The sequence below is a fragment of the Molossus molossus genome, unplaced genomic scaffold (assembly GCF_014108415.1).
Source record: "Molossus molossus isolate mMolMol1 unplaced genomic scaffold, mMolMol1.p scaffold_m16_p_2, whole genome shotgun sequence".
Lineage (NCBI taxonomy): Eukaryota > Metazoa > Chordata > Mammalia > Chiroptera > Molossidae > Molossus > Molossus molossus.
The window spans coordinates 123,413,475-123,426,293 of record NW_023425355.1 but is presented as its reverse complement, the minus strand read 5'-3'; the positions used below and the strand labels follow the sequence as shown (position 1 = coordinate 123,426,293).

At 42.2% G+C, this 12,819-nt stretch overlaps 1 protein-coding gene across 2 annotated transcripts in view; it reads right to left on the bottom strand.

Annotated features, from left to right (window-relative positions):
- DMD (dystrophin) overlaps positions 1 to 12,819 on the bottom strand; it is a 2,326,146-nt gene that overhangs the window by 416,595 nt on the left and 1,896,732 nt on the right. For both annotated transcript variants that reach the window (XM_036270045.1, XM_036270042.1), the window contains one exon: positions 4,875 to 5,031. In XM_036270045.1, the coding sequence (XP_036125938.1) occupies positions 4,875 to 5,031 (157 nt within the window). The remainder of the gene's footprint in view (positions 1 to 4,874; positions 5,032 to 12,819) is intronic.

Sequence of the window (12,819 nt, the reverse complement as noted above, 5' to 3'; positions counted from 1 at the left end):
TAAAGTTATGCTGGCTTCATAAAACGAGTTTGGCAGTCTTCCTTCTTCTTGAATTTTTTGAAATAGTTTGAGGAGAATGGGTATTAGTTCTTCTTTGAATGTTCGGTAAAACTCCCCTGTGAAGCCATCTGGGCCTGGGCTTTTGTTTGCTGGAAGAGTCTTGATTACATCTTCAATTTCCTCTGTTGTTATTGGTCTGTTCAAGTTTTCAATCTCTATCTGATCCAATTTTGGGAGGCTATGTGTTTCTAAAAATTTGTCCATTTCGCTTAGATTTTCGAATTTGTTGCCGTATAATTTTTCATAGTAGTTGTTAACGATCTTTTGTATTTCTGTAGGGTCAGTTGTTATCTCTCCTGTTTCATTTCTGATTTTATGTATTTGGGTTCTCTCTCTTTGTTTCTTGGTGAGTCTAGCTAAGGGTCCATCAATCTTGTTTATCTTTTCGAAAAACCAGCTCTTTGTTTTATTGATCCTCTGGATTGTTTTTTTGGTCTCTATGTCGTTTATTTCTGCTCTGATCCTTACTATTTCTTTTCTTCTGCTTGCTCTGGGGTTTTCTTTTTGTTTACTCTCTAGTTCTTTAAGTTGTGAGGTTAGGTAGTCTATTAGAGATTTTTCTTCTTTTTTGAGGTAGGCCTGTAGTGCTATAAACTTCCCTCTCAGAACTGCTTTTGCTGCATCCCATAGATTTTGTATTGTTGTGTCCTCATTTTCATTGGTTTCCAGGAAGTTTTTGATTTCTTCCTTGATTTCCTCGGTGACCCATTCATTGTTTAATAACATTCTATTTAGCTTCCATGTGTTAAAATGTCTTTGTATGTTCTTCTTGCAATTGATTTCTAGTTTCATACCATTGTGGTCTGAGAAGATGCTTGTTATAATTTCAATCTTCTTGAACTTGTAGAGACTTAGTTTGTGCCCTAACATGTGGTCTATCTTTGAGAATGTTCCATGTGCACTTGAGAAGAATGTGAATTCTGTAGTTTTGGGGTGTAGTTCTCTGTAGATATCTATTAAATCCATTTGGTCTAGTGCTTCATTTAGAGTCTCTGTTTCCTTGCTAATTTTTTGTCTAGAGGATCTATCCAGTGATGTGAGCGGGGTGTTGAAGTCCCCTGTTATGATTGTATTGCTATCGATTTCTCCTTGGAAGTCCTCCAGAAGATTTTTAATATATTTTGGTGCTCCTATATTGGGTGCATATATGTTTATCAAGGTTATATCTTCCTGTTGGATAGATCCTTTCAATATTATGTAGTGGGCTTCTTTGTCTCTAGTTATGGCCTTCAATCTGAAGTCTATTTTATCAGATATCAGTATTGCTACCCCAGCTTTTTTTTCTTTTCCATTTGCTTGAAAGATTTTTTTCCATCCCTTCACTTTCAATCTGTGTGAGTCTTTTGTTGTGAGGTGGGTTTCTTGTAAACAGCATATAGATGAGTCTTGCTTTCTTATCCAATCAGCTACTCTGTGTCTTTTTATGGGAGCATTCAGTCCATTTACATTTAAGGTGGTTATTGATATGTACTTATTTATTGCCATTTTTGTTTAGTGTGGTTCTATTTTTCTTCCCATTTCTCCTGGTAATTACAGCAGTCCTTTTAACATTTCTTGCAGTGCTGGTTTGGTGCTAATGTACTCCCTTAGCCTTATTTTGTCTGGGAAGCTCTTTATTTGACCTTCTATTTTGAACGATAGCCTTGCTGGGTAGAGTAGTCTTGGATTCAGATCCTTGTTTTTCATGACCTTGATTACTTCATGCCATTCCCTTCGAGCCTGTAATGTTTCTTGTGAGAAGTCAGCTGAGAGCCTTATGGGGGTTCCTTTGTAGGTAACCTGTTGCTTATCTCTTGCTGCTTTTAGGATTCTCTCTTTGTCTTGAATTTTTGGCAATTTGATTACTATGTGTCTTGGTGTGGGCCTGTTTGGGTTCTTCTTACTTGGGGCTCTCTGAGCTTCTTGAACTTGAATGCCTTCTTCCTTCACCAAATTAGTGAAGTTTTCTGTCACTATTTCTTTGAATATATTCTCTAGCCCTCGCTTACTTTCTTCTTCTTCAGGGACTCCTATGATACGAATATTATTACGTTTCCAGTTGTCCCACAATTCTCTTAAGCTCTCTTCTTGTTTCTTAATCTTTTTTTCCTTTTGGTTTTCTGATTGGTTGATTTCTTCTAGCCTGTCCTCTAATTCACTGATCCGGTCCTCAGCTTCCCCTACTCTGCTTTTTAGACCTTCCAGTGTGTTTTTCATTTCTGATATGTCATTCTTCATTTCTTCCTGTTGGTTTTTCATTTCCAGATGGTTTATTTTCAACATTTCTATGTCTTTACTCATGTTGCTCATGTCCTTACACATGCTGTTGAGCTTCCGCAACATCATGGCTCTAAATTCTAGTTCTGTTAACTTGCTTAACTGCACCTCATTTATTTCATCTTCTGTAGAGGTCTCTTGATCTTTCATTTGGCTTTTGTTTCTGTTTCTCACCATTTTGGTTATCACAGTGGGCTTTGGAGTCTGCCAAGTTTTCCCAGTGGGTGTTCGTGTTTTGCTGTTTGTGGCTCCCTCTCCTGGGTTTGGATGCACCAGGGAGGACCCACTTTAATCCCGCCAAGTCCCCTGTTCTCCGGGAGTCTGTGTGGCTCCAGCGGAGAGTTTAGCAGGCTATAGCGTTAGGAGGGCCCATGCAGGGTGGCAAGGGAGGTGGTGGGAATAATTTCCAGCCAAGTTCCCTGGTCCCGCCCAGTTCCCTGGGGGCCGTGAGTCCGTGGGGCTTCAGCGGCTGCAGAGTTTCCAGGGCCGTGCACGGCAGGGAGGGAGGCGGTAGCGTTAAATCTCCACCGCGTTCCCCGGTCCCACCGATTTGCCTGGGGTCTGCGAGTCTGTGCGGCTTCAGCAGAGAGCCTAGCCTAGCCGGCTGCGAGTCTGTGCGGCTCCAGTGGAGAGCCTAGCCTAGCCGGCTGCAGAGTTTCCAAGGCCGTGCACGGCAGGGAGTGAGGCGGTAGACTTAATTTTCCGCCGCGTTCCCCGGTCCCACCGAGTTGCCTGGGGTCTGCGAGTCTGTGCGGCTTCAGCAGAGAGCCTAGCCTAGCCGGCTGCGAGTCTGTGCGGCTCCCGCGGAGAGCCTAGCCTAGCCGGCTGCAGAGTTTCCAAGGCCGTGCACGGCAGGGAGGGAGGCGGTAGCGTTAAATCTCCACCGCGTTCCCCGGTCCCACCGATTTGCCTGGGGTCTGCGAGTCTGTGCGGCTTCAGCAGAGAGCCTAGCCTAGCCGGCTGCAGAGTTTCCAAGGCCGTGCAGGGCAGGGAGGGAGGCGGTAGCGTTAAATCTCCACCGCGTTCCCCGGTCCCACCGATTTGCCTGGGGTCTGCGAGTCTGTGCGGCTTCAGCAGAGAGCCTAGCCTAGCCGGCTGCGAGTCTGTGCGGCTCCAGCGGAGAGCCTAGCCTAGCCGGCTGCAGAGTTTCTAAGGCCGTGCACGGCAGGGAGTGAGGCGGTAGACTTAATTTTCCGCCGCGTTCCCCGGTCCCACCGAGTTGCCTGGGGGCCAGGAGTCTGTGCGGCTTCAGCGGCTACAGGGCCTTGCACGGCAGGAGGGGAGGCAGCAGAATTAATTTTCCGCCTAGTTCCCCGGTCCCTCCGAGTTCCCTGGTCCCGCCCAGTTCCTTGGGGGCCAGGAGTCTGTGCGGCTCCAGAGGAGAGCCTAGCCTAGCCGGCTGCAGAGTTTCCAAGGCCGTGCACAGCAGGGGGGGAGGCGGTAGAGTTAACTCTCCACCGCGTTCCCCGGTCCCACCGAGTTGCCTGGGGGCCAGGAGTCTGTGCGGCTTCAGCGGCTACAGGGCCTTGCACGGCAGGAGGGGAGGCAGCAGAATTAATTTTCCGCCTAGTTCCCCGGTCCCTCCGAGTTCCCTGGTCCCGCCCAGTTCCTTGGGGGCCAGGAGTCTGTGTGGCTCCAGCGGAGAGCCTAGCCTAGCCGGCTGCAGAGTTTCTAAGGCCGTGCGCGGCAGGGAGTGAGGCGGTAGACTTAATTTTCCGCCGCGTTCCCCGGTCCCACCGAGTTGCCTGGGGGCCAGGAGTCTGTGCGGCTTCAGCGGCTACAGGGCCTTGCACGGCAGGAGGGGAGGCAGCAGAATTAATTTTCCGCCTAGTTCCCAGGTCCCTCCGAGTTCCCTGGTCCCGCCCAGTTCCTTGGGGGCCAGGAGTCTGTGTGGCTCCAGCGGAGAGCCTAGCCTAGCCGGCTGCAGAGTTTCTAAGGCCGTGCACGGCAGGGAGTGAGGCGGTAGACTTAATTTTCCGCCGCGTTCCCCGGTCCCACCGAGTTGCCTGGGGGCCAGGAGTCTGTGCGGCTTCAGCGGCTACAGGGCCTTGCACGGCAGGAGGGGAGGCAGCAGAATTAATTTTCCGCCTAGTTCCCAGGTCCCTCCGAGTTCCCTGGTCCCGCCCAGTTCCTTGGGGGCCAGGAGTCTGTGCGGCTCCAGCGGAGAGCCTAGCCTAGCCGGCTGCAGGGTTTCCAGGCCGGGCACGGTGGGAAGAAAGACGGTAGAGTTAACTTCCCCTCTAGTTCCCTGGCCCCTGCCCAGGCCGCTGCGGACCCTGGGCTCTTGGTCCCCTCTCCCGTCCTCGCAAGCCTACCAGGACTGAGTGGGTGTTTCTGGTTAAGTGGTCCTCCAAGGTGTCCTTCAGCTACCCTTTCCTGACGGTTTGCCTTTGTTTTCGTTGTAAATCCAGTTTGGTCTTGGGAGACGGTCTGAATCCCTCCATTCACTTCGCCGCCATTTTTCTGATCCCCTTCAACTTAATTTTAATCAGAACGATTTTCAAAATAATCACAGGATGCTTGCTACGTGCAAGAAACTAGGCTTAAACATGTCTTACCCTGTGTACGTCATTTTGCTTCTGAACTGTTGGAAAATCACCTCCAATAGGTGCCTGCCGGCTTAACTCATCATCTTTCAGCTGTAGCCACACCAGAAGTTCTTGAAGAGAAAGGTGCAGACGCTTCCACTGGTCAGAACTGGCTTCCAAATGCGATCTGCAAAATAACAGGAGCAAACTCGATCAGAAAATCTAGAAGGATAACTGACGATTCTAACAATTCCATTAAGTAAGGTACATTGGTTGGTCAGTTCCATAGTGTCTAAACTTATTGTCAGCTACATAGTAGTTTTCAATAATAATCTGGCTACCTGCTTTTGAGAGCCCTACAATGGGGGAATTTTGAGAAAAGGCAGTGTTTAGCCATATGTTTATTTCCACATGCAGACTTCTGAGATGTTGGCATGAAATATACACTGAAATGGATTACTTTCCCATAGCGTTGCAGTCGATGATTCTTAATGTTTCTGGTAGAAAAAAAATTGGACCCAGTGACTAATATAAACCACTCAGTTTTCATGTGACTCATGTTAGCACTGGAATTCTTTCTGCTTTGAGACATGGAAAGGTCTCTCCCCACATTTTGACTTTTCCATTTCTACACCCTAGACAGCCTCTTCCATTGACTCCTTCCATCTGGCATCTGTTCCTTTCTGCTCATCTTCCCATATGCTTCTCCCTTTCCTCTACCCTTCTTTATTCGTGTGCACCTGGGATTTGTTTTCACCAAGTTCCAACATTTTCCGCTTTGTTTCCTTTGTGTAAAATGTACTAAGACAACAACTCATGTGGAAAAGTAAAATCAGACATTTGTCTGCAAGCCTCCCCTGAATGTGAATAATTTAGGCCAGAGACTGAGTTCCTTCCTATCAACTGTATTTAGAACATGTTAATTCGTAGAAGCCATTTAAGAAGACACAAATAAATGATCTGTGCTATAAAATCCACATTTCACTTGAGAATGAGAAGCTAAATGAATAAATCATAATCCAGAAAATAAAGAAGAAACACTAAATGTTGCCAAGGCTCTATCCTCAGGTAAATCAAGAATTATGCTGCATTACTCATATTATCAGCAATCACTGATTAATTCATAAAAATTAATGATATCAAATAACTTAAATATCATATAGTCTGGAATGCTGCAAAGATTGAAATGTAAAGCAACCAGGTAGAACAACATTTCCCTTTGCTATTTGGTAACTTCTCCTGACATTTCAGATACAATACTCCTGCTGGCCTTAGTCAAACAGAATCCCCAAATGGTAACTATGTACTGAAATTAAATTGTTCCAAACTCTCTGAAGCATAATTCGATGACACGTAAAAGTCTTTAAAATGTGCAAATACAATGACCCACAAGCTTAAATGTGAGGAATACTTATACTTCAGAAAGTAAGTGGGAAAGCACACAAAGATGTAGGTAGAAAATGTGATTTATAATATCACTTATGATGGATACAAAGTAGAAACAACTTAAATATTCAATACTAGGGAATTGGTTACATATAAAATGGTGAATTCATACAAATCTATGAGTCCTATGCAGTGTTCAGTGTGATTACCTAGGCAAATATTTATGAATATGGAAAAGATCAACCTTTCAGTTGTTAAGTCAGAAAACAGGTTACAAAAATGCACACAATCTATTTTCTGAAATGTCTGTGTGTGTCTGTGTTTCTGTGCACATGTCTGACTACACATGAAAATGTTCTGAAATGACTAGTTTAACCCCCACAGGTGGATTTACAGGTGATGTATTCCTTCATCTATATACTTCTGCAAATTGTCAGAATTTTCTATTGCGAGCAATATAAACATTATATTTGGAAAAAAATGAAGGCACTTCCATCAGAGAAATTAAATTGTTCAAGACTCTAAGGATATTTATTATCTAATAAATAAATCATGAAATACCCAAAGCACCAATAATTAAATATAATAGGACAGATTGCATATAGTGTAGAGGTCAGTTCTTTTATGTTTCTGTTCCTTCCTTCTCTTTCAGTTATCACTTTTCCATGTTCAGCCTGTGTGAGAATTCCCTATGCAAGATTTTAGCTGTTTAATGGCATGTAATTATTGCTGGTTATCAGGATTTCCTGGGGTGTCTAGAGTTTGCGCTTGGTCCCCTTGAGGGTGAAAGAAGCAGTTAAGTAGGACATTTTGAAAGATAGGTATGGTGCAGCATGGTCCAGACATGGAAAAGCAGCAAATGGGAGAAGAGACATTGATTAAATCAATATTCATTGAGTGCCTCCAAGTCCCAATAAGGGAGAGTAGAAGGTATTGGAGAACAGAGAAAGATGCCTGATGCTTGGCCTCCCTTTATCTGGGAGAGGAAATCAAATACCCCTGTGAGAGAGGTCTGGAGGAGAATAAATACGCAGAAGAGGAGGCTGCTTATGGTGAAGTCTACAGCTGTTGATTCGTTTCCATAACACAGTGCCACCACCCCGGTTCCAGGTTAGATGGTGCTAATTATGAGCAGGTCAGTGAAATCCTTTGTCTCCAAAAACAGAAAAGAAAAAAAAAAAAAAATAGCGTCGAGACTCAGGGAATTCAGTTCTAAAGGATCTAAGAGAAACTCCATAGTGTGAACTAGGGAAGCTGTTAGGAGCCAGGGACACAGGGCAGTCAAAAAAGTTAAAAGAAGAGTACAGCATAAGAAGGACCTGAGACCACATATGACAAAAACCTCTCATGTGTCTGGGGAAGGGGACATTATTCATCTATAAGGTATAGAGTTAGGTAACGTTTCACAATATCTGATTACCTTAATCACATTGTCAAATGACTGTTTCATTCCTTTCCCTGGGAGTGAAAGGCAAGAGGTGATATGAAGTCCAAAACTTAAGCAAAAGACTTATAAAGGACAGAGGACCAAGGGGCGAAAGGGGAAAGTCAGTCACATAATGGCTCCTGGTTTAAAACATTTACGAAGATATCCAATTTAAAGCCATGGTTCTCAGACTTGACTGTGCATGAGAAACATTAGAAAAGGTTGTGAAATTTAAAGGACAGATCTCTAGGCTGCACCTTCAAAATTTCTGTATAGTACTTTAAAAAAAATAATTTTTCTTTATTGATTTTAGAGAGAGAGGAAGGGAGAGGGAGATAGAGATAGAAACATCGATGAGAGAGAACATGAATTGGCCGTCTTCTGCATGCCCCCGACTGGGGATTGAGCCCACAACCTGGGTATGTGCCCCCAGTGACCTCTTGGTGCATGGGTTGATGCTCAACCAATGAGCCACACTAGCCAGGCAGAATTTCTGTACTTTTAACAGAACCTTCACAACTCAGCAGGTGAGCTCCAAGAACATTCTTTGAGAAATAATTTTCTAAGCTAATCTTTTCTTTTTATGTATTTATTTATTTTTTCTTTGTTGATATTTAGAGAGAGGGGAAGGGAGAGGGAGAGAGAGAAAGAGAGAAACATCGATGAGAGAGAACATGGATTGGCTGCCTCCTACATGCCCCCCACTGGGGATTGGGCCCATAACCTGGGCATGTGTCCTGACAGGGAATCGAACCAGTGACCTCTTGTTGCATAGGTCAACACTCAACCACTGAGCCACACTGGCTGGGCGATAAATAATTTTAAAAAGTATTTCCTATGTGCCCTAAATATTACTTGTTGGTCTCCACAAAGCAAAGATGGTATATGTTAATGACAAAGGTGATATATGTCAATGACATGATTTTGAAGGAGATCTAAATGTAATGGAACACTATGAACTCAGAAAACAGTTTCCTTCTTTCTTTCCTTCCTTTGTTCCTCTTCCTTCCTTCCTTGCTTCCTTCCTAATCCTCACCTGAAGATATTTATTTCCCATGGATTTTCAGATAGAGTGGGAGGGAGGGAGAGAAAGGGAGAGAGAGACAGACAGAGAAATATCGATGTGAGAGAGACACATCTATTGGTTGACTCCTGCACAACCCCGACCAGGGCTAGGGATCAAACCACAACCGAGGTATGTGCCCTTGACTGGAATTGAACCCACGACTCTTTGGTCCCTGGGCCGATGTTCTAATCACTGAGCAAAAACAGCCAGGGCAGAAAACATTTTCTTTGGTCATGCTAAGCTCTTAAAATGTTTTCAAGACACATTTCCAATGCATTTTGGAAGCAGCTGCCCTACGTCTATTTTCAAGATTGTATACCAAATATTTCTAAATAATTAACCTATGCTTGTATTTAGAAGGACTCTTACTGAACATGTTTCTTCCTATTTGTAAGGACTTTCCCCCTGCCCTCCGTTTATCATAGGCTGTTAGGGCTGAAAGGGACCTTAGAGATTGTTGTTGAACCTTCTTGTTTTGCAAATGTGGAAACTGAGATGCAAAGGTGTAAAGACAGCTGCTGATGCACATAACATAAGCTGTCACAATAAGACCCAGAAAATTGAAATTATAAATTTTCTTCTATAAGGAAATACTTACCATAGTAATTTTTTTCATCCTCACCCGAGGATATTTTTGCATTTATCTTGAGATAGGGAGAGAGGGAGAGAGGGAAGAGAGAGAGAAATATCGATGTGAGAGAGACACATCGAGTGGTCGCCACCCACACGACCCCAACCGGGGCCAACCGGAGCCAGGGACAAACTGCAACAGAGGTACGTGCCCTTAGAAGGAACTGAACCTGGGTCTCTCTGGTCTGTGGGTTGACGTTCTAAACGCTGAGCCAAACTGGCCAGGGCAACCATAGTAATTTTTAACCCAATGTTTTGGATCCCTGAGCTAAAGGCTTCCTACTAATTGGCAGATGCAACTGCCCCTACCTACTCAACAGAAAATAACAGAGGAGGTTTGAAGAGGCACGTAGCTTCTACCCATTTTCTATTCATCTTTATTAGTGAAGACAAAAGCTTAGGGGCTACTAGTTTTTAACAAGGCAAGTGCTGATCTTTAATAAGCAGATGATTTCTATAATTTGGAAGGTTTAGGTAAAATGCAGAACCTTTAGGTGTATTGGGATATACTTCTTGGTCTTTAAGGAACTCTTCAGTGTCAGGACTCGAAGAATTATAGGGGCTGCTAAAGTGACTGTTATTTCTCCAGACACAGACATTTCAAGTGTGATTTAGTTGATGCCTAGTTTGAAATCCTTAATAAAACTTTACTCTGGAAGGCATGTATTCTTAAAGCAAAATGTGTTATATTGAATTCATTTTTCACTTTGACTTCCTTTATAAAAACTAATGATATGTCCCTGTATATCTTTGGTACCCTTGTGTAATAAGATAGCACTTTAGCATATAGAAAAAAAAAAAAAAAAGGTAAGAATGCAGAAATAAGAAGAAAGCACAAAAATACAATGGGAGCTATTGAGCTTTAAATAAAGAGAGAAAATTAAACTGAAAGAGAAATAAACATTTCTTTTTCCAGATGGGCCATGAACTCCAACTTTCAAACATAATTAACATTCTGAGAATAAGAGAAAGAAGGTCAGAGATACTTAATGTCCAAGTTGCATTTTTCCCTCAAAGGTTGAAAGACTCTGCCTCCTTTTGCTCTTTCTTTGTTCTCTATTACAGAAAAACTTGTAATTATTCTAACTTCTAATACCAAGTAGTCTCTTGGAGATTTATTGCTTCCCTGGACTCCATAATGTTCCAGCTTCTCAAATAAATGCTCAAATTTCATAAATGTTATTATTTGTATATAACACAAATTTTTCTCCCACATATAAAAATCCCACAGAACATAAGTTTTGCTGAAATTATGGTGACAATATATGTGATACTCCCAGTTAATAGTATAAACAATAACCTGGAAAACATAATCTATTGGTAGATTACATTAAAATCATCATATATATTTCTTATGTAAGAATTCACTTGACTTCAAATTATTAATATTTTCAAAATTAAAATGTAAGTTTTGCGGCTATAGAATATTTTAGAATAAGAAATACTTTATTTGAATTATCACAATACTAATGTTAGACAATGTGTGTGGATGTGTACTTGTATGTGTACATGCGCATATGTGTGTATGTATACATGTAAGTCAATTTTTTCCCACTTAAATCAGTTAACATTTCGTTTTGTTTGCTGGCACTCAACTATCACTGAGTATTCTTCTCATTGTATCTCTTGCACATAATACATGTGGACAAAAGACATGTGGAACAGATGGCATATAACGTTCTTGAACTACATTATGAGATAGAGCCCTGGCCGGTTTGGCTCAGCGGTTAGAGCGTCGGCCTGCGGTCCTGAGAGACCCGGGTTCGGTTCCCGCTAAGGGCATGTACCTCGGTTGCAGTTTGTCCCCGGCCCTGGTCGGTTGTGCGGGTGGCAGCCACTCGATGTGTTCCTTTCACATCGATGTTTCTCTCTCTCTCTCTGTTCCTCTCTCTCCCTCCCACTCTACCTGAACAAAAAAATGGAAAAATGTCCTCCGGTGAGGATAAAAAAAAACAAAAACATTATGAGATAGAGTACTACACTTTCAATTAAAGTATTATTTTTTCCTCAAAGACACCTTATTTACTTTTCCTTATACAATATCTTTTAACTTAATCAGCTTGATTTAAATATAAAATAAGCAAGGTAGAAAAGTTCCATTATCAGCTTAGGTTCATGAAAAGTGACTGCGGAATTAAAAGTAATAGAATTGAAGAATGGCAGGGGATGTTGAATAGACCACCCATGTTTCTGGTCAAACCTCTTCATTTCAGTGAGGGAGAAAATGGAAGTCTGAAGCAGTTAAGTGACATCTTCAAGGTGCTCAAGATGATATGCTAGGTAGTTAGTAACGGAGCCAGAAGAGAAACAAGATCACCCAACTGCTGGTCCAAGACTCTTTCAGCTCTACCTCAAACTGACTCATTTAGAGCCTGAGATCTTTGTATTCATCTATTTAGCTGAAGGCCACAAGTGTAGCCCCCTGTGAAACAACTCATGAATACTTAAAGGGATTTGCCATCAAGTGTAAATGAGAATACTATAGGGAAGACCTGGTGAAGGAACTGTCTGAGAGGAAAATGTTCATCATGCCATTTGAATGAAAATTTGGAAAATGAGAGGAGAAATGGTATTCCAAGTGTGAGGATCAACAAAGGTATGTGCTTGCATGGGAGAGTGAGAAAATTATTGGAGAGCATGACTGGGGTAAGAAAGCAGTCTACTTGGCTCAGAGACTGTGTTGAAGAGGAACTAGATTGCTGCTTGGTGAGGAAGGAACTGGGAGACATGAGAAGAACAGAAAAGGGAAGGGTTGAAAGGGTCTTATTAGACATAGTTGGTAAAAAGGGAAAGGTCTGCTGGATTCTACAAGTAAATACAAGCTTCCTGAGAGCAATAATTTTCTTTTGTCTGTTTTGTTCACTATTGTACCCTCAGTGCCTAGAAGAGTGCCTAGTGCATAGTAAACACTCAGTAAATATTTGTTGAGTGAACAAATAAGTGAATGAACGAATAAAATATGGGTCCCAACAAGACTGAAGTTTTTGACCAAAGGGATAATGTGATAGAAACAGTGTCTAAGGATGGTCTCAATATGTAAAAGAAAAGAGACAAATCTTCCAATACGAAGTAACATGATGGAGACTTGAATAAGAATTGTAATCATAGGAAAAGAAGAGTATAGGGTAGAAGGAAAATAAACAGAGGGAAAAGGACATAATATAGACTTGGGTCTGGAAGCAGAGGGATACCTTTAATAAGCCAATAAAATTCAAATGAAGACTACAAAATCATTTGGATTCAAACCCAATATTTTTTTTGCATTAAAAATGGAAATCAAGCATTAACTTTTTAATATATTGAAATATAAAACTGGCTTCTCAATTCCTTATAAAACAATGAACCAGCTGAAAATTTTTAGTATACTATGTTTTAGCTTGGGAAAACACAGGGCTGTTTTTTCAGGGTATCTTTGAAAGCATTATTTAATTGTGACTTTTCATGAAAAAATAATGCCAATGGAGAAA